Here is a 21,995-nt window from a genome sequence, read left to right as displayed (position 1 = left end):
ATAAATTAATAACTACATACGTATAATATAGAAGCTACAGTGCATTAAAAATCCCAGTCAAGAAACTTATTTTAATTACATTTATACCTCCTAGCGTGGAGATCAATCATTGCCGCTGAATCATGCACTATCGGCTGATTTCAAAGATGACCAGTTCTTTTGAGACATATTGTAAGATATTTTGATTACAAAAAATTTTGCAAAGATCATCAAGTGTACACTCACTACATTGTGGTCAATAATCAATTTCTTTATTTATATAAGTCCTCCATCATGGTGAATTAAAACCACAAACATTTTTTCTATGTTTCTCGATCGCATTAACAGAAAAATGTTCACGTCGAAAATAAAACAAAGAATTAACATTAACAAAAACGAAAACTTTATAGGAACCCGTATATTTAGGTCACACAATTTTCATAAAGATATTAATGTCGTTTACATTTCACACTTCAATCAAAGGGAGAGTTCTCTCCTAACACGAATATCAAAAATCACATTTACCTGAACATGTTATCGAAAAAGTGAAAGATATATTTCGCTTTCGGCAAATATTCTTCGTGTATGTAGGAAGGTAGAGATTTAAATAACGCATTGAAAATTTGAGTTGATCTTAAAATATGCCTTTCGCATATTCATCTTTCGCTTTGGGTTCCTTTCATCAGACCTTCAATCGAAGTGCAGACTATGATAGAAAGCAAGTTGGTCGCTGGATACACGCATGTTGCTGCACGTCATGTTTATGTTGCCGAAGATGACCATGGTTTAGCTGAAATTGAAATCGAAGAATGAAAATATTAAATTTATTAATAAATTAAATTTATTATTAACCAGCAATGGAAATGTCAGGTGTTATGATGGGTGCCTTCCTACCATCAGACATTTCAAATTAAAATCAGGATATTTTCATATTTTCATGAAATAATTGGAATATATTTTTGGAAATGTGCTCTAATAAACGCATGTCATCATTGTTTTTGCTTTCATGGAAACTAACACAGTAAAACACACATAAAGTTCCTTTTATGGTTGTACATAGAACATGTATTAATATTTTGCAACCCTGTTATTGATATGGGTACTTGCAAAGACGTAGTTGTCATAGTTTGATAAACTTGCCAACATAAAAAAAAACACAACCATGCTATTAACAATCTGACCTGTTCAAGTACTCCTTTTACATTGAGCATTTTTTCCAAGGATTTCAGCAGTGGTATGTACATGATTTCGTCATCTTTAATAACCTCTTTGTACACAGTCCTTGAACGTCTTTTCACAACTCTGTGTCCAAGTTTAATTCGTCTGGGTTGCTACAATTAAAATAATGATTGTGCATAACAAGCATTAAAGAGCAGCTGGCTCAAATATGTTAAAAATCTCAAAAAACTTTATCCCAAAACTCTAAACATTCTAAAAAAGTTAAAAAACATAGAAATAAAACTTACAACTAAGCGAAAATGCTCCTCAAAATAAGCAAAATAATTCTGTTTATACTTTGTGGAATTATGTTTGAATAGATTTGAGATAGCATGTCCTTCACCAAATAATTCATCAAGGCCTGGCACATCATTATGATTTAATCCAGCTTTCTCTAAGCAATTTTGGAAACCGTGTTTAATTGCTTTGACTGTTCCGTGGACAAGTTCAGTGGAATCTTCTACAATGTTATCCACACATTTTTGTGTGAGCAGATTGATTTCTTTTGTTTTTAGAAGAAATTGGGCCTTTTTGTGTTCCATTGCTTGAACAGAGACATCAAGTTCATTTTCCATGTTGAATTCATCAATTAAGAGTTTAAGGCCATCCTCATTAGGACAAAAATTGTTGTGAGTGCTACTCGCTGATTCAACGCAACATAGATGACGTGAGTTTAAGTTAACATTGGCGTGTTTTCTTCTAAGATGACTTTTGTAAGAGTTAACCTAAACAACAAATCAGTTAACGCACTGAATAAGTAAATATTTTTAACAAATAACAAACAAATCAGTGTCGTATCAAGAATTTTTGATCGCTTACCTTAGCGAAGGTTGAATTACATTCCGGAATTCGCAGAGAATATACAATCTGGCATCGTGTTCATGAACAGCCACCAAATGATGCAACATTCCAGCGACAGTCGTTGAAAAAAACGTTGCACATACCTGACAACACAATCGTGGCATAATTAGTTGAATTTTTACGAATATTCTTGCGTCAATAGTAAAGAGACAACTCCGTTACCGTTTGTTACCGTTTGAATGAGTAAAATCAGATCAATATTAAGTGTCATTAAGTGCATTTCTTTGTCCAATTAGTTGCGAACTTGCGGCGATTGGTCGATTTGGTCACATGACATCCATTACGCAAAGCGGCACGTGCCTAACTGCCTGTTGCCGATGTATGAAGTCGCGTGGCGTGTTTCTAAACTTCTTGTGCTTTGTTGAAGTGCATTTAAGCGTTTAAACTCTTCTATTGTGTGCAAAATGGAAATCACAAACAATCATCTGTCGCTGACATTATTCTTTTTTTGAAAAACAACAAATTGGATGAAATTGTCGAAGATTTTAAAGGTATTGTCTCATCCTGAAATGTAGGTCGCATGTGTGAGGGTAGTTGTCTCGTGCATAAATCTAGTGTAGAAAATAATTCAAAATTAGATTTATAGATGACTTGCCTATTTTACGTTTTGCTAGCAGGCAGATTTGGTCGAGCGCTTTTAGAGAATACCAACAGCAATACCGTAATTTCATTGACGTTTTGCTTCTTATATTTTAAAGCTAATCAAGTCGACGGCGAGGATTTTTTTCTATTTAGAACCACATGATATTTATCAGATGATTCCTCGAATAAAACTTCACAAGAAGTTTACGTGTATTTGAAATGACGTTACTCAAAAGGTAAATTGAAGCCTTACAGGTTATCTACATAAAATGGTTTAGGTATGGGTTGAAGTATCAGGCATGTTAGCCTGATGAGAGGGTAATATTCATATATGCATGGTATACTTTACTAGATTCTAGTACTACAAGCAATTTTAATTCAACAGATTATATGTAGCATATGAATTTATGAATATGAGTTTTTTGCCAATTATTAATCTGCCGCTGTCCATGAGTATGTATGCTGTAGCAAAACTGTCTGTTGAATCACAATTACTTAGAAAAAGATAATTAGTTTTTGGTTTAATTTTTTCCAGCTGAAAGCAGAGTTAGGACGTATTTTGGAGAAGAGTGATGTTGTGCAAGACATGAAGGAACGATGGGAATTTGCACAAATATAAAATGCTGTCTGCTATTAAAAAGACAAAGCAAAAGAATGTCAGCAGTATCCTTGAAGAGCTGGAGGATTGTCCAGTTGAAGATGAGAAAGGTTGGTGTAAAAATCAATAAGTTAAAATCCCTATTTATACTGAAGTGTTAATGCTTTAGAGAGTGATAATGGTAATATATTCATTCTATGCTATGTTGATTATTTTAGAGGTCAAGAACAGGTGTATAATGGCATGTTTGCCTTATGTGTTAGATGACCAATGCACCCATCGAGATATGAACAAAAAGCTATTTTGGGACATTGTTGATGTAAGCGTTGATATTGTCACAAATAATATTTTCTGCATAAATATGTGAAAAAATTGATAAGTAATTTTATCTCTGTTGAAGGGTAAAAGCTTGAGGAAAGTTCAAGAGATCATTAACAAAAGTTTGTCTCCTGAACTCCTATCAACAGGAACATTAAGAAACATTCATTCAATAATGTTGGTGGCTGAGGGGATGATTGTGGCAAAGTTGAAAATGGAAAATATTGTCAATTCAGTTATTATTTTACTTAGTTCTTTTTATACTTTTAATGCTGAGTATCCTAAAGGCATTAATGGACATTGCAAAAATGTATTTATTCTTTTAGAACATTTGCTTTAAAATTCAATTGGCAATTGTAAGGCTCAATTGCCAACTTTTGTCGATCATTTTATTTCTTCTATGAAGTAGAAAACTTGTGTAGTGTTAATTAATGGCATATAGTAGAGATTTTAAGTATTCTGTGTTTGCAAATAATGTGCTAGTTCTAATTGTGTGATTGATTTTCTTTAGCTTAGTTAAAAAGATCCTCTATATTGGTCAAATGGTCATGGATATGCACCTGAAAAAAATACTTATTTAATGGTAAAAACAACCAAATAAAATTGGTCAAATAAATTGGTAAATTTAACCATTTTTGTTTTTGGTATTTTTGACCAATTTAGGAATTGGTTGTTTTGACCTATAAAAATTGTTCTTCTTAGGTGCATTCAAATGACCAATTTTTTTTTGGTCATTTTGACCAATCTATTTTTAAATTGTAGAACATTGGATTCCAGGGTTAGAAAATTACTTGATCATAAAACTAAATGGCATTTTCAAATCTTGAAAAAGTTTGACGTAAAATAATATTAAATATATAATTTTATTTTGACTATGTTGATTAAATTTACTTCATTCAGTAGCTAAATAATTGCAGGCTACCAACATGTATGAATTGCGTGCCATTTTTTTTAAATGTATGCCATTTTATTTAATAAACACAGTGTTTTGGGAGATGTACCCAAAAGCCAAGAAATGGAAAGAAACATGAATATTCATGATAACTAGGATAATGTTATGACAAATGGCTTCACTTCGTTTAAGTATAAGTATCGCTATAAGTATCAATATGTAACAAACAAAAAAGTATACAAGAGCTTTATTTCCTAAAGCCCATGGCACAAATTTATTGAAAATAAAAACTATGTGGTAGAGAATGTAAAAAATCAAATATATTCAAAGCACTTCAACTTCCATGCCTGAATTTTCATTAGAATAACAAAGTATATTAAAGCTACATTGACCTTGTTTGATGTAGGTGTGGTATAATTGGCAACAAATTGATCAACATGTGTCTGATCATACAACATCAGCTGTCCAAATAGAGGTTTTCCAAGACTCTGCCCAGCTTTTTCCTTCGTCCAATAAATAGAGCATCAAGAGACTCAAAGATCACACCATCAGTCTTCAATAAAATGATGAAGGATAAAATCATGCAATGTATTTGAGTTTAATGATCCAAATGGTGCAGTCAAAAAGGTGTTTGAGATAGCATTGCTAATGTTCTTTTTACTAAATTGTCATTGTTAAACAAGTAATACAAATAAACTAACTTTGAGACAAGTAGGACAGATATTTCCTTCATCAAGCTCAGGAATAACACAGCTCAACATGTTAATTTTATGTTTTTAAATTCTGAAAAAAACAATGACACAAAGAAAGCAATTATGCACTCTTAAAAAAAGGACATAAACAAAATACAGTGCAAGAGAGTAATAGTTGAGGAAAAATCCTTTCCCATCATAAACTTTAGCATTTTGATTTTCTCCAATTAAATACATCTCTTAAGATGAGATTCTTAGGCTATAAAATTGATTGCAACTTTCCCAGCAATTCATACTTAGTACAGCAGAGCAATAAATCAGTGACCTACATGCAGTTACCTATATATTTTAAAGGCATCTATAATGACAGGATACATTTTTGGTGTTGCATAAAAGAATATGTGGTTATGATTAAACTCTTCAAATGACTGACAAATGCTTTTTATTAATGCCTGGCATTCCATCTGCACAGAATGAATCAATTCAAAAATCACAATTGCAAATGCAATTCTTGGTTTTGTAGGTGTTCCACTCCAAAGGCCAAATTGCAGAAGTTGAACAAACTCTGGAGAGCATGAGCAAAACTGTACCTCAACAGTACAAAATGTGCCTAAAAATTGAAAAAGATCTAAAATTATAATTGTGTTGAACCATCCCAGCTAAAATGAAAAAACTTTTGCAGTACATTTTACATATAACATACCTTTAACATCAACAACAGAAACACTTGTTTTGTGACGAGCTGTTTGGCATGAAAAATCATACACCAGCATCTTCATGAGTTTATATGGCCAAAACATGCCATCCTACAAAGCAATGAATAACCTCGTAGAAATTAGTTGTAATCAATCCCCTTTCTTGCAATCATAAAAAATATTAGATTAGTGCTTCATAGCATGTTTTACAATGTAAACTCTCATTTTATTTTTGCATTTTTTGTTGCAAGTGTTGAGAGAGGTAACTGTAAACACTTTTATAATATCTAGCTCATAAAGGTTACCTTAAATATTTCAACATGATGACAAATATTTACGGTTGTGTGCATCTTTAACATACAGTTCTCACAATACTTTGCCCTTGGACCACAATCGCTGCATCTAAACTTTGCTTCATTATCAGAATTAATACACTTCAGATTGCTCCAATTTTTGCCAGCAAACTGAAATGTATTCTTTATAATTAATGTTGCAAATTTTCCCATGCTTTTTGTTTTCTTTCAACTTGCTGGTAATAAGAAGATGATTCTTCACAATCATGGTAAACATCACTTTCAACATCACTGTTATCTTGTTCCATTCCCAGTTCATGGCCTTCCAATGTACCACAATTATCAGGACTGTTAAAAGAACAGCTTCCTCTATAATCCTCAGTAACCAATTCTGACAAATCCACCTCCTCTCTCTCAACATGGCCATCCTCATCATGATACGTGACAGCTAGAGTTGCTTTAAACCTTTTATTGCTCCTACAAAAATTATCATAAAAATCTATAAAATGAAAATAAATGTTGAAAAGTCTAACAGCTATAAGGCCGTTATTTGGTGTACCTTGGCATCTTTTAAAATTACCAGCAAGAAAATCACAAATCAGAAAATATTATCGATATTACCAATGACACAATAACATAAGTTAAACGACCATAGTACAACGTATGGCGTTCCGTTCCGGTCATAATTATATGAAGTTGATCAAACGAAAAACAATCGCTCATAAATATGTCGAACTTTCAAAGTTGAAGTTCAAACGTTAAAAACTAAAACAAAATGCCCAATGTCAATAGCAAACATCGATGCATACAGTCGAACCGCTCAAAAATAAATCGAAGTGCAAAAATATAAGTCGAAGGGAAACGGAAGTCACTGAGATATTAGCGGATATGGTCTATGGTCATACAAAACCATTCAAAACCTACTTAATAAGATATAACTATGACTCATATCAAAAATGGCGGACAACTTAAATGAAATAGTTAGGCGTGTTGTGCCGTCTCTTCAAAATTTACCGGACACTGCTTCCAGCAATACCCCAAGCAGAAGCGATGATAGTACTAGTAGCAGGTCCTTTGGCTCAGTTGAAGAAGAAATCGGCCAAAGATTCCAAATTCCTCGTGTGTCGTCGGGAATTGCTAATAGGATTCATAGTTCCAGAAGAAGTGAAAGAGGTCGGTTTATCCCTTACACTACAAAACAAAAAAGGGAAATACAAAGCCAAACCTGCTGCAGAGTTGGTTATAAAAGACGTGTGTCTACTACCTAATCCAGATTGGGATCAAGTCCCTCGGCGACAAGTAAAGGAAGACCTCGTGAAAAGAAGTTTATTTGTTGACGCATGGAGTCTTGATAAATCGTGGTCAGAAGATCAATTACGAGCGGAATTACACAGTATTTTCAAGAAGCATATTACAGGACCAAACACGTAAGCTATTGAAGTATGTAGTATTCAATTTTGTATCTTGCAGTGGAATTGAATGGGTTAAATTACTTAAATACAATTAATTTTTTTCCAAGCTTTGAGTTTGTAAAGTCTGTCGGAAATGGCATCGCCCAATTAAAACTGCCACAAGGGCAAGAAGCAAATGCCAAAATAATACGACACATTAGTGGGACTGGACCAATTTATATCCGCTCTCTAGTAAAGATCGACAGTGATGAGGTACTGCAACTCTTCATTATATGCCTTAAGATTACACACTGTCCACATTATGACTGTAGATTAATTGCTAGTTCAGTTAAGCTCTAGCGATTACAAAATCATGCATTTACTATGATGAGTTTTATTCAGGATGATGACATTGTTGAATTGAGTGATAATGTGGATAATTTTGTCAGAAGTAGTGATATAAGATCGTATGTATCACGCAATTTGGAGTCCAATCAAAGGCAAAGCAGTGAGCAATATGTTACTGTTATTCCAACTACCACTCCATTGCTCCCAATTGCTTGTGAGACAGGTGAAACTTCCGATGGCATAAGAAGTTCTTTAAATCTCTGTAGCATTGAAAAGCAGAAACTAGATGAAATGTTCCCAAATTGTCCCGCTGAAGTGTTTGCACAAGCTGTAAATTGTACAACACTTGATCTGGCTGTGGACTATGTTATAAGTCATATACCTTCCAAGTCAGGTAATTATTTCCAGGTAGTTAAGAAAGTTTACATAGTCAACAAATTTGGATAAAGTAATGTAAATTTTCACATTTTTTTCAGATGAACAACAATTTGATGGCTCTAAAATTGAGGAGGATGCATGTTTAAAAGACCTATTATACTCTCTACAACCCATCCCTGGGACTCCTACACGCTTGACAGTCAGCAGATCATCAATTTTTGCTGATAGTGTGTCATTTTTCAAACACAGACATTTTGATTTTAAGAAACCATTGAAGGTCACATTTGAAGACGAATCAGCAATTGATGGTGGTGGCCCTAAACGAGAGTTCTTCACTTTACTGTTGCGTGAACTCCTTTCTCCATCAGCTACTCCTCGTCTTTTTGAAGGAAGAGATGGAATTTTTTTACCAATGCACAATACAGATGCTCTTAGATCAAATCTGTATAAGGTGGCTGGACGGATTATTGCAGCATCAATAGTTCATGGTGGTCCTGGTTTTCCATATTTTCCAAAGGTTTTGTATGCATATTTCCTCAACCCTCAGCCTAATGACGTGGTGGATCACCTCCGTCCAGAGGATGTTGTCGATGCTGAATATGTAGATGTCTTGAAAAAGGTGATTAGAAAATTAATCAATTTTTTTTTGTGCTCTTACAACTATGAAAATTAACTTTGGCTTATACTTTTAAAAGCTAGATGCTTTTGATGAAGAAAACAACGAAACCTTGGCTTCTGAAATTCAACCTTTGTTAGTTGAGTCAGGTTTTCCTCACCCCGTCAATATTGACAATCGTTTTCAAGCTATTATGTCCTTGTGTCTGCATGGAGTCATCTTATCCAGGAAGGCTGAAATTGATCAATTGATGATCGGCTTATGCCCACTTCTTGACGTAATCAGAAGACATCCAGACAAGATGGAAACCTTATTTGTGGCTGGTACTTGCCCACCTTTGACACTCCATGACTTTTTATCTGTTGTTCAGTTTGATAATGTTGAGATTCGCATCAAACAGTTTTTCACTCGGTATCTTTCATCACAAAGTATGTTATATTTTTTTAGAATTTGTACATGTTGTTGTTTTGGCAACATTCTTTAAATCATGATGTTAATATACTTTAATTATTACAGGTTCTAGAATTCCTAGTGTTTTGATGTTTTCAACTGGTTGCAAATCCTTACCTCCAATGGGTTTTCATCCATCGAGTATAACTATTCTTCAAAATACATTCATTTACCCCAATGTTAACACATGTCCATTGGAATTGGAATTACCTGGTGAGGTAAAAAACTATGAAGAGTTTGAAAGAAATATGGACTCAGCCTTGAATTTCCAAGAAGAAGGTTTTGGAATTGTATAGAGGGTATATAAAACAGAACTAAGTTTTGTTAGATTTGAAACTGTTTGTATGTTGACTTTTACACTATTAGTGCTGAACTTAAAAGTTACTATATCTATTGCATTTTAAATGCTTCTTAACAAAGTCTTGTATTGGATATGATCAGCTCAGTCATTTTAGTAGTAAATATATCTAACTATGTTGCTGAATGTTGTCCAATACAACTAAAAAAGCTATCAGTCCATCTTGGTCTCCTGCCCCCCTTAGTCTCTGAGCAATATTATTTAGGTGTTCAACATGATTTTCTGTTAAACATACTGTTGAAGATGGCACTCTAACACGATAATTTGACTGCAATTCTGAAACTGGGCCATCTTCTTCAACTCCATACTCATTCCAATCTATTTGTAACCCATCTCGAATGCTAGTCACAGCACTAAAATCACTATTTTGATTAGCAACAATTCCTTGTACCCAAAGCTGCCTTGGGCTAAGATTTCCCTCGGTGCTCAAAGAATGGCAATTCCACGATTCACTTAATTTCTGCAGTGCATTGTTAATGAGTGGGATGTACACCAAATGTAATGCAATCAAATGAATTTCATTATTAGTGTCTAGAATTAGAGTTTCAAGGTATGCAAAAATATTGATAAAACGACTACACACAATTGAGTTAACTTCACGCCAAAGTCGTTCAATACGCTGGTTGTGAACAGATGTACCTGTTATGCAGCTGCCTCTATTCAGACCACGATATTGAAGCATAAATCGAGCAACTTCAATATTCTCTAACCCTAAATCAGTACGCACACGTGAAGGTAAGTTGTACTGATTAACAGCATCCCTAAAGCATTCCATTACAGTAGATGCTTGGTTGTTTGTTGATGCTCTTAAGAAGACAATCATTCTAGAATACCCATCTATGCCACCATGAATTACATACGGTTGAACAAGTTTGTGATTCCCATCCAAATGCCTACAAAAAATTTTTAACCCTTTTGACATGTGCCAATAAACTAACATGATTTTCAATGACTACAAAAGAAAGATAGAGTTTTATTTTACCACCAGTTTTCCCTTAATGAATATTTCACATACCATAACGCATTTGGACAAGGAACGGAATAGCGTCTTCGTATGATGCTTCTTGATCCTCTAAGGGTTACCACAACTGGGTCAACCCGGTGCAACGATTCAAGAACTCGTCGTCGTTGGACATGCAGTCCACGTTGTCGTAACGCACCCTGTATTAATCTATAACCAATTCTAGGCGTCACATCCAAGATTTCACGGACAAGTCGATCAAGAACGCTATTTTCTATGTTAGAAAATACCTGTTGACTTGGCATTTGAAACAATCGTCTTCTGCGACGTATGGTACTTTCAGAAATGCCAAGATCTCTTGCAATCTGCGACCACGAAAATCCAACCTGAGAGTGTAGTGTCCCCAGCAATTCTTCAGAAACGTGAAGTCTGGGTCGACCAACGCAACTCCTAATCTGGTTTACACTTATTTGGTCATTAGTTTGCTGTTCCTCTGCCATTAATGAGCGAAATGATAATACCTCAGACCTTTCTTTCTGGGTACGAACGATACCAAGAAGATCTCTCATATCTGTTAGCAATTGTGCTTCATTAGGAAACGATTCTTGCAGTCTTGCCAATAATACACTTAGATTTCTTTCATATCCATCGAGACGGCGAGAAATATACTCAGCTGAGTCAAAAGACACATCGTTGAATGAAGAAATCAAAAGCTCTTGTAATGAACGAAAGAATTCCTCTAGCTCAATAGCGCTTATTTGGTTTCTAACAGCCATTTTGTTTACTTCGGGAAAAATTATATTAGTTGTTCGTCCAAGAAGACTTCCGCTTCCTACTGCAGTACATGACTTCCGTTTCCCTTCGACTTATATTTTTGCACTTCGATTTATTTTTGAGCGGTTCGACTGTATGCATCGATGTTTGCTATTGACATTGGGCATTTTGTTTGAGTTTTTAACGTTTGAACTTCAACTTTGAAAGTTCGACATATTTATGAGCGATTGTTTTTCGTTTGATCAACTTCATATAATTATGACCGGAACGGAACGCCATAACAACGTATGTATCTCCCACCAGAGCCCTCCATTAGTAAGAGTTGGGACAAACGGTCTGGGGCGAGCGCGGAGCCGCCATTTTGGTTCCTACTTGCAAAGTGAAACTATAATAATACTATTGGAAATTGGGTTTATATGCAAAAGAAGAAGGCAATTTAAGCTTATTCCATCGTAGTATCAAATATATTAGGAATAATAGCAAGCTCTTTGCCTTTTTTTAACGATTTGCGGCAGACCTGATTTAATTTCAATTGGTTTGAGCTTCTTTTGCGGTTTACTAGTTCGTGCTTCAAATTGATCGTGACCCATTGTAAGAAGTATTTTTCGTACGTGAACGTGTTTTCTCGGCTTATGTTCCGACTCTGTAACAAGTTTTCAAGATTTATAAGCTTGGTGGCAAGCGGCAATGTTATCCTGGCATCAGTGTTATCAAATAGTTGGACAAGACTTTGTTCGAAACTTCGAATCATAGTAATCATGCAGATTTGGTCAGGAAAGATTTGTGTTCAAGATTTGTAACAATTTAATGGTAGTGAGTGGTTTATCCCCAATTTAATCCAAGCGTGACATTTTTTATTCTGAAAGATCACAAAATTTTCTTGCTCAGCAGAAAATGATAGACTTTTTTACTTTTTAGTTATTAAAATATGCAATGATTTGACCAAGATGCATTTGGCCTTAAACGTTTTATTCCTTTATATGAAGTTATTTCGCCTTTAACACTCTATAAAGTATTAAAGTTTATTTCTAATAAAGTTTGTTAAGGATTCTGCTGAAAATTTTGGTGAAGCATTTCTTTAAAATGAATATATTATTTCTATAACATGAAATATTTCTGTTGTTGAAGAACAGTCTGTTTGCTATAAATGCTACTGTTTGTAGTCTTTTATATAGCATATGAGTCTGATCCAATTTTTAATTTAGCAAAGAGCTAAATTTATTGGTTGAGGAATGACAAAACTTCTATTTGTGTTTAATGATCAAACAGGGGTGTGTTGGAGGGGGCTCAGCCCCGTTTGTTCAAATTCTATGTCTTGTATTGCCATTGAAATATATATATCAAAAAGCTAGCAGCACCTAAATATATATCAGAAAGCCAGCAATATTTTAATATATATCATAAAGGCAGCAACAGTTGTAATATACCAATCAACGTAAGCTAAACGGAAAACAATAGATGTCCCAACTCTTACTAATAGAGGGCTCTGTCTCCCACGACTACCAGTCGACGTTTTGTAACCGTACTTTACCGGCTTTTAGCCACGTCTCATAAGACGAATCGGGTGATTTGTTTGGTTGGTAAAACGAAAGGGTTTTTCTTCCGGTATATTGTAGGAGCCTTTTTCCTAGGGGTAGTGTAACATATCTCACGTGACCGGAAACGCCAATCATTTAAATTATTCCACAAACTCGACTAGAACGCCGCGCAGATATCATGTAGTTGGTTGTGTCTTGAAATCTTTCTGAATTTGTAAAGGTATGTTGATTTTAAACTTAACCTGTCGTTTTTATATTGTATTTTGATTTTGTGATTTAATGTTTTATGTCCATTTATCGATTATTTTGTTTTTCTGTAAAATATTCTACTTCCGCGTTATGTACGTATGTAAATGTTTTATAAAGATAAATTTGTTGATTTTGGTGAGATTTGGAACTAGCTCGAATCAAGTTTTGGAAAATTAACCTGTTAACTTTCATATATCTTTATATAATAATAAAAAGAAATAAATTTCTACTATATAATAGTAATGTTCTACATCGATACACATCATGTGCATGGTCACGAGGTAGTTGAGGAAATAAGATATTCATGGATAATTTCGTAAAAGCACTATTGCTAATGCGCATTTAATATACACGACAAGTTTTTTTAAAATAGACATGTTTCAACATCTCATGATGCCATCTTCAGTATGAGTGAAATAATAAGTGATACAAGGTTTATATAAAAGTAATATGCTGCATAAATTACAACAATAAAAGGAAATAAGATAAATTAATGGCGAGCGTCCGAGCGTATTATAAACTAAATATTTTAATGAATTTGTAATACGCTCGGACGCTCCCCATTAATTTATCTTATTTCCTTTTATTGTTGTAATTTATGCATCATATTACTTTTACATAAACCTTGTATTACTAATCAATTATGATATATGAGATGTCGAAACATGTCTATTTTAATAAAACTTGTCGTGTATATTAAATGCGCATTTGCAATAGTGCTTTTATGGAAACGTGTAATAAAAATTAATGCCCAACATAAAGTTTTGATTAGAGCCATAGAAATAGACCAAAAATATTGTAAAATTGAATTTATTGTAACGTTTCGTCTTTACTCAAGACATCTTCAGACAAATAATAAATAGGATGTTAAGACAAGATATTATATTTACAAAAAGGTGTTAAATTACTGGTTAAGGAGGTGGTGTCAAATGGATTATATGATAAGGAAGTTAGGAAGTAAAATAAAGAGAAGTTAAAAGAGGTTAAGTGGAAGGGAGTTTCCTTGCACGTTAAGTAAAAGCTTGTATTTATTGATTAGAAGGCTCTCATGAATGGAGAGTTCACAAGAATCGTTAGAAGAGGAGATTATTTTAAAGTCGTCTAAGTTGGGGTGTTTCCAGTTGCGTTAATCTGAGCAAAGATGCTTGATAACGCAGGGTGGGAAACTTGGTTGCCTGTAAGGGGGGATATTCCCAAGTGCTCGGAAAATCTGGTGTGCAGATGACATGTGGTCACCGCATGTGTGGTCACCGCATCTTCAACCTTTGTTCTACTTATGAAAATTTTCATACACAACTCGAATTTACCAGAAAGTCACTCACCAAAAACGGTTTTCCTTCACGTATAATTGACGAAATCACACGTCGCTTCCTTAACAACACCTTTGCCCCCCAAACCACCTGTCTTGACTGCTCACAAAATCCCAGCTATTTTTTGTCTTCCTTTCACCGGCATACACTCCCTTTAAATTCGTACACAAATCAATAGCCTTTTTGCTGCAGCCTTCCCACATATATCTATTAAATTTGTTTTCCGCCCTTCCCAACGTATCTCTTCTTTCTTCCCCTTTAAGGACAAAATTCCCAAACCTCTGAGATCAGGTGTAGTCTATTTATTCAAGTGTCGAAGCTGCAACGCCTCGTATGTGGGTCAAACCACAGGTCATCTACACACCAGATTTTAGAAGCACTTTGGAATATCCCCCCTTACAGGCAACCAAGTTTCCCACCCTGCGTTATCAAGCATCTTTGCTCACATTAACGCAACTGGACACACCCGCAACTTAGAAGACTTTAAAATAATCTCCTCTTCTAACGATTCTTATGAACTCTCCATTCATGAGAGCCTTCTAATCAATAAATACAAGCCTTTACTTAACGTGCAAGGAAACTCCATTCAACTTAACCTCTTTTAATTTCTCTTTATTTTACTTCCTAACTTCCTTATCATATAATCCATTTGACACCGCCTCCTTTAGTAGTAATTTAACACCTTCTTGTAAATATAATATCCTGTCTTAACATCCTGTTTATTATTTGTCTGATGATGTCTTGAGTAAAGACGAAACGTTGCAATACATTCAATTTTACAATTTTTTTGGTCTATTTCTATGGCTCTAATCAGGACTTTATGTGGGGCATTAATTTTTATTACACGAATTTGATTTCCAATACACATTTAATACAAACGACAACTTTTTTGAAAATAGACATGTTTCGACATCTCATGATGCCATCTTCAGTATGAGTGAAATAATAGGTGATACAAGTTTTATATAAAAGTAATATGATACATAAATTACAACAATAAAAAGGAAATAAGATAAATTAATGAGGAGCGTCCAAGCGTATTATAAACTAAATATTGTATTGAATTTAAAAATTTGAACATTGTGGTCAGGGTTAGTTTAGGTAATGTGGAGTGCTTCCTTGATTTTAAGGGTGAATGAGGTGTCGGCAGTGTCGATGATTTTGAAGCAAGAGGGTGAATAGTGGTTTCACACCACTTTCATACAAAACCGGACTTATACGCACACTAATCGACAGAGCATACAAACTTAACAATACCAACAATGGCTTTCAATGAGACATAACAAACACAACGCAGACTTACAAACATTATGAAACGCTTCTGTACAGATATTGACATTCAACTAATTTTCACATCATTCAAAATCAAAAACCTTTTCTCATTCAAAGACCCAATCCCTGATTCAATTAAATCTATGGTGATATATGAATTTGATTGCGCGGGATGTAATTCCCGATACATTGGCAAAACTTCTCGCCATTTATCCACCAGAATCGGGAACATAACCACAACAAACAAAAACTCTCATATCTACCGACACCTTCTTAAATCTCACTCATGTGAAACCAACTATTCACCCTCTTGCTTTAAAATCGTCGACACTGCCGACACCTCATTCACCCTTAAAATAGTGTATTTTAACTTTCTGATTTAATGTTTCATGTACATGTATCAATTGTTTTGTTTTGATGTCACGAATATTGTAGTTAAATATAACTTATAAATTTTATCAGGGCTACATATGTTTTATATGGATAACATTTCTTAAGTTTGGTGGGGTTTTCAAACACAGATAAATTTTGAATGTTTTACACTGTGAAAATACCGACCTTTCACACATCAATACCAATTTACTGCAACCGTCAATTTCAAATTGTATCAATATAGCAAAGCTACAAAATTAACATGAGGCAAAATAATGACACGTCTGAGAATTCCAGTTGTTATATACATGTTTTTATGTACTGTTGCATTATTTTTTACGTCATGGCTTTTGTGAAGAAGTAAAACAAATTCTTTTTTCTTCAATTATTACTTTTTATCAAAATGTTAAGTTGACCATATTCTGCATTGTTAACAGTAATTAAACAAGATATATTTACAACATGAGTATTTAGTGCAAATGTTGTCGATGTATTCTTGATTTATATAACTACAGAACGATCATTTGTTAAAGATTTTCATGATTTCATGAATTTTATGAGCTCTCTGCATAGAATTTCCAATTCAACCGAAGATGACTTTCATTCAAAAACTATAGTCAATCACTTTGCTGTATTTTTCGGAAACAAATTATAAAGTTATTCAAATTAAATAATAACTTTTGTTTTTATCAAATATAAACTTGTGACAATTCCTTCTGGATGTTTTGAAAAAATAAAACCCTATTTTCGGCCTTACACAAGCAAGGACATACAAGTTATCGCATAAATCTTGGGCGTCAGCAAGCATTTTCGAAAGTGTAGTCAGTACTGCTAGTTGATGGGGTGGCATCCTTCCTTTCTAATATTTCGTTATCGTGTGTCAATTTTCCACCAATTTCTTGAAAATGAAAAAATGATGCTATTTTGGTATTGGAAAAAGACAATTGCTGATACGAGCGGTATAATTGGCTATTACATAAAGACGTCATATATGACGTCAATAAGTGTTTCTTGGGTGTTACAGAGAACGGATACACTGGTAAACCCAATAATGTAATAATGTACATTCTATTTCCCTAAACGTATTTTTGTTCTTTTTGAGCATGACTCAACACAAGGGATAAAAAAATCTGCCAGCAAAATTGGACTGTGTAGTTGCCGTTCCCACAAACGCTAAGTTTTATGTTCCTCATAACAAAAACGTTACTAATTTAACGTGTAAATTTTTCAAAGTAAACAGTACTTACGCATTACATTCTCTGCCGTTAAAATTTATGTTTATTTCTTCTTTTGAAATTAATCAAAATGTTTTATGAAAAATGCGCTAAATTACAGCTGAATTAAAGACACACCAGCTAACAAGACTTCGAATCAGATAAAAGTCGAAGAATCTGTAAGTGGGAAGCTTGCATATCGGGAATAAGATATATGTCTGCTATTTGTTCAAAATGTGAAAAGGGGCAACCATCTACCCCCGTGGCTCTGGCGCCCATGGTAAAGTTCGTTTCCAAAAAACTCCTTTGCAAACGTACGCCTGGAAATGACGTTCACCAAAAAGCATTAAAGATTTAGACAAATCTCAAGGTAAAATTTCTTTGCAAACGTACGCCAGGAAATGACGTTCACCAAAAAACATTAAACATTTAGACAAATCTCAAGGTAAAATATCTTCGCAGACGTACGCCTGGAAATGACGTTCACCAAAAAGCATTAAACATTTAGACAAATCTCAATTTCTTTGCAAACGTACGCCAGGAAATGACGTTCACCAAAAGCATTAAACATTTAGACAAATCTCAAGGTAAAATTTCTTTGCAAACGTACGCCAGGAAATGACGTTCACCAAAAAGCATTAAAGATTTAGACAAATCTCAAGGTAAAATTTCTTTGCAAACGTACGCCAGGAAATGACGTTCACCAAAAAGCATTAAAGATTTAGACAAATGTCAAGGTAAAATTTCTTTGCAAACGTACGCCAGGAAATGACGTTCACCAAAAAACATTAAACATTTAGACAAATCTCAAGGTAAAATATCTTCGCAGACGTACGCCTGGAAATGACGTTCACCAAAAAGCATTAAACATTTAGACAAATCTCAAGGTAAAATTTCTTTGCAAACGTACGCCAGGAAATGACGTTCACCAAAAGCATTAAACATTTAGACAAATCTCAAGGTAAAATTTCTTTGCAAACGTACGCCAGGAAATGACGTTCACCAAAAAGCATTAAAGATTTAGACAAATCTCAAGGTAAAATTTCTTTGCAAACGTACGCCAGGAAATGACGTTCACCAAAAAGCATTAAAGATTTAGACAAATGTCAAGGTAAAATTTCTTTGCAAACGTACGCCAGGAAATGACGTTCACCAAAAAACATTAAACATTTAGACAAATCTCAAGGTAAAATTTCTTTGCAAATGTACGCCTGGAAATGACGTTCACCAAAAGCATTAAACATTTAGACAAATCTCAAGGTAAAATTTCTTTGCAAACGTACGCCTGGAAATGACGTTCACCAAAAAGCATTAAACATTTAGACAAATCTCAAGGTAAAATTTCTTTGCAGACGTACGCCAGGAAATGACGTTCACCAAAAAACATTAAACATTTAGACAAATCTCAAGGTAAAATTTCTTTGCAAACGTACGCCAGGAAATGACGTTCACCAAAAAGCATTAAACATTTAGACAAATCTCAAGGTAAAATTTCTTTGCAGACGTACGCCAGGAAATGACGTTCACCAAAAAGCATTAAACATTTAGACAAATCTCAAGGTAAAATGTCTTTCTATTTTTTTCTGGGCCTTCTTTACTATTTGTTTGTTCTTTTGATATATTTAAACGTCTTTCGATGTCAAAGTGTACGTCTATTGGAAAAAAAGCTAAAATAACAATTTTTATGAAAAGGAGGCTTAAAGCCCCCAAAATTGCCCGTATGACATCGTTTTTTGAATTCAACTTCCCAATATTGAGCAAAAAGTCTACTCAAGTAAACTCTCACGTTTGGGGACGATAACCTTTCTCCGCCTGGTCTATTTTTCTATACGCAGTCGTTACATAAGCTTAAACGTATATAAACTAAAACTTATAAACTAAACTTGCTTCACTTTTCTTGACAACACGGTAGAATGACCATGGAGGCATACAAGGTATAACTTTTATGAAGGTTTTTAAAAACTTGCACAGAAATGCTTAAATGCAGGACAACTTTAAACACAAATATTCACAGGGTTATTTTAGCTACCACCTTACTTATCCACTTTCATATACAACTGAAAATTTACGAACTGATAATATTCAACAAATTTCAGTTGTCCATAAATTATGGTTAAACTATATCCATGTTCATCTTTATCCTTTTATAATCCGTAGATGGAGTCAAAAGAAGAAAGGAATAACTACTACATTCAGAAAATACTTACAGATGTTGTTACGAAGAAACTTGTTGATTTATTTATTCAAGAGTGGAGCATTAATTACGGAGTATGGGACAATACAAGTGTTAGTGGTAAGAAGTTGTTCAACATTGAAAAAACAAAAAAGAAACGTCATGACAAACATATTGAAACAAAATTTCAAGATGGTGACACCAGTAAGTGGGATTGTACTACACTGTTTGCAGCGATATTGTATTCCAAATCAGTTGGAACAATACTTGGAACAACAACTAGATCTGCAGTTGATGCACTTCGTATTGTTAGAAACAACTTTATTCATGATAATCCAGGAAGAGTATCTGATACCGAATTTGACAAAATGCTTTGTGATATTGAAAAGTCATTTCAAGATCTAGGATTTTCATTCACTGAAATTATCAAAATAAAAAGTCAACGAAACAAATTTAATTCTTTTCAAGTACTTCCTTGCAAATCAAATCACGATGTGGTTAAACGTACAGAATTACTTAATCAAATCACAGCAGATCTCAATAACTTGCGCAGTACTAACAATAATGAACTAACATATTACTATATTTCTGGTAATCCTGGCAGTGGTAAATCTCAATTAGCCAGACAAATTTGCGAAGAAATGTATAACTCGTTTGACTGGAAAAGAATACGACATTTGTGATGACACTCGAAGGAAAAGATATCGACTCTCTTTGAAAACTTATGCTGAACTTTGTCAACGATTAAGCAATGATAAAACTGTCATTGAAAATATTCAGAAAGAAGCAAAAGCAGCGAAGACAAAATTAAAGATTTTCAATTATTGCTGAAGCAACAACTAAAATCTTGGCAAACATGGTGGATTGTTGTAGATAACGTGGTTGAACTTCATAAAATTTATCCATTGTTACCTCAAGTTGGTGATCATAGCTGGAAAAATGGACAAATTGTAGTAACTGTCCAAAATACAGATGCTATACCACCAGATGGAAGTCTAAATAAACACATTTCTGTTAGTCATGGTATGAACAATGAAGAATGTCGACAACTTCTATCTGTTTTTTGTGATGTTTCAAATCACGATGAAAAATACTTAGAGGATTTATCAGACAAATTTGATCGTCAACCGTTGTTCCTGGCAAATGCTGCTTCCTACGTAGGTAGAGTAAAAAGTGTAAATCCGACATTCACTTGGGAGCAATATTTTAATAAGTTGAATGAAGGAGAACGACAGAACAAAAATGCCAATTTTCAAAAAATAAACACATTTCACTTAGGAATGAAAACTGTTATGTTAGCAGTTCAAAAAAATGCGGAAGAATCCATCTTGTTGGAACATGTTTTTAAACTTTTCTCAAGAATATCTTTCGACCCCTTACCACAAGATGTTATAATACATTTTATTAAAAGCATTGATCCACAAATATCTGCAGAAGATGTCTGCCTTCAACTAAAGCATTGTTCTTTATTCCTTCAAACGGAAAACAACGACATCCGCCTCCACAGCGTTGTACATGAAGCCATCATAGATTATTCATCGCAGACCTTTGGCTGTAAACAAAACGAAAATAATTCTAAAAAGTCTGCAGCTGATCTTGCCTGTCAAGTTGCTTGGGCACTAAATCGTTTTGAAGACAGAGAAGATGAAATCAAAATAATTCCACATTTAATTAAATTCATAACAAATTCATCATTTCAACATTTGCTAAATAAGTTGATCGATGTAAAATCATCAAAACAAAAACTTGATGAAAGAAATTGGAAGTTTGCCAAATATTTTGTAGATGTTTTTAAAAGGTTTTTCAACTATAAACTTGCATTTAAAGTACTTTATGAAATAACAGAAATTCAAACTAAAGTGTTAGGTGTTGATCATATTGATGTTACATATTCGTACAACGAGCTGGGTGTGTTGCTTTGGAAGAATGGAGAATATGAAAATGCTAAGGATTTTCTCGAGCGAGCAATGGGATTTCAATCAAAAACCCTTGGACCTGACCATGTTGATATTTCGGCAACGTACAGAGATCTCGGTTTGGTTTACAATGATATGGGAGAATACGAAAAAGCAAAAGATTTTCTGGAACGAGCGATGGAAATTCAAACAAAAGCATTTGGACCTGACCATTTTTATAATGCGGCAACGTACAACAATCTGGGTTTGGTTTACAGTAAATTTGGAGCGTACGAAAAGGCAAAAGATTTTTATGAACGAGCGATGCAAATTGAAACGAAAGCATTTGGACCTGACAAACATAATATTGCGACAAAATACAACAATCTGGGTTCGGTTTACATTCAAATGGGAGAGTACGAAAAAGCAAAAGATTTTTGTGATCGAGCGATGAAAATTCAAACGAAAACATTTGGACCTGACTATGTTAATATTGTGACAATGTACAGCAATCTGGGTTTGGTTTACAAAGATAAGGGAGAGTACGAAAAAGCAAAAGATTTTTTTG

General features: G+C 34.1%; 2 protein-coding genes and 2 long non-coding RNA genes across 7 annotated transcripts; 2 read left to right on the top strand and 2 right to left on the bottom strand.

Moving 5' to 3' along the window:
• Positions 1-733: 733 nt before the first annotated feature.
• LOC124456859 lies at positions 734-1,746 on the bottom strand. 2 transcript variants are annotated; one of them, XR_006952518.1, is made up of 3 exons: positions 1,610-1,746; positions 1,161-1,310; positions 734-769 (listed from the first exon to the last, which is right to left on the bottom strand). It is a non-coding gene; the product is annotated as an uncharacterized LOC124456859 (long non-coding RNA). The 2 variants fall into 2 exon arrangements; XR_006952519.1 differs by lacking the exon at positions 1,610-1,746 and adding an exon at positions 1,446-1,475.
• A 717-nt stretch (positions 1,747-2,463) lies between these two features.
• Positions 2,464-4,491, top strand: LOC124456847. 3 transcript variants are annotated; one of them, XM_047007173.1, is made up of 5 exons: positions 2,464-2,549; positions 2,794-2,876; positions 3,176-3,348; positions 3,457-3,557; positions 3,639-4,491. In XM_047007173.1, the coding sequence occupies exons 3-5, from the start codon at positions 3,261-3,263 to the stop codon at positions 3,894-3,896; spliced, it is 447 nt and encodes a 148-aa protein (XP_046863129.1). In that variant the 5' UTR covers positions 2,464-2,549; positions 2,794-2,876; positions 3,176-3,260; the 3' UTR covers positions 3,897-4,491. The 3 variants fall into 3 exon arrangements, with proteins under 3 accessions (XP_046863129.1, XP_046863127.1, XP_046863128.1); XM_047007171.1 differs by having other exon boundaries at positions 2,757-2,876; XM_047007172.1 differs by having other exon boundaries at positions 2,464-2,569.
• Positions 4,492-9,630: 5,139 nt separating this feature from the next.
• LOC124456842 lies at positions 9,631-10,517 on the bottom strand. The gene has a single exon (XM_047007163.1). It carries the CDS (start codon positions 10,490-10,492, stop codon positions 9,779-9,781), a length of 714 nt encoding a protein of 237 aa, XP_046863119.1. The 5' UTR covers positions 10,493-10,517; the 3' UTR covers positions 9,631-9,778.
• Positions 10,518-17,825: 7,308 nt separating this feature from the next.
• Positions 17,826-18,251, top strand: LOC124456863. The gene is made up of 2 exons (XR_006952523.1): positions 17,826-17,946; positions 18,189-18,251. It is a non-coding gene; the product is annotated as an uncharacterized LOC124456863 (long non-coding RNA).
• Positions 18,252-21,995: the final 3,744 nt, after the last annotated feature.

Source organism: Xenia sp. Carnegie-2017, unplaced genomic scaffold (genome assembly GCF_021976095.1).
Source record: "Xenia sp. Carnegie-2017 unplaced genomic scaffold, XeniaSp_v1 HiC_scaffold_6, whole genome shotgun sequence".
NCBI lineage: Eukaryota > Metazoa > Cnidaria > Anthozoa > Malacalcyonacea > Xeniidae > Xenia > Xenia sp. Carnegie-2017.
This window is presented reverse-complemented; position numbering and strand designations above follow the sequence as displayed.

Coding starts and splice junctions, on each gene's coding strand:
- LOC124456842 (XM_047007163.1), bottom strand. CDS start 10,492: ATGATTGTCTTCTTAAGAGCATCAACAAACAACCAAGCATCTACTGTA.
- LOC124456847 (XM_047007173.1), top strand. CDS start 3,261: ATGCTGTCTGCTATTAAAAAGACAAAGCAAAAGAATGTCAGCAGTATC. Junction 3,349..3,456: donor TCCAGTTGAAGATGAGAAAG/GTTGGTGTAAAA, acceptor TGATTATTTTAG/AGGTCAAGAACAGGTGTATA. Junction 3,558..3,638: donor TATTTTGGGACATTGTTGAT/GTAAGCGTTGAT, acceptor TCTCTGTTGAAG/GGTAAAAGCTTGAGGAAAGT.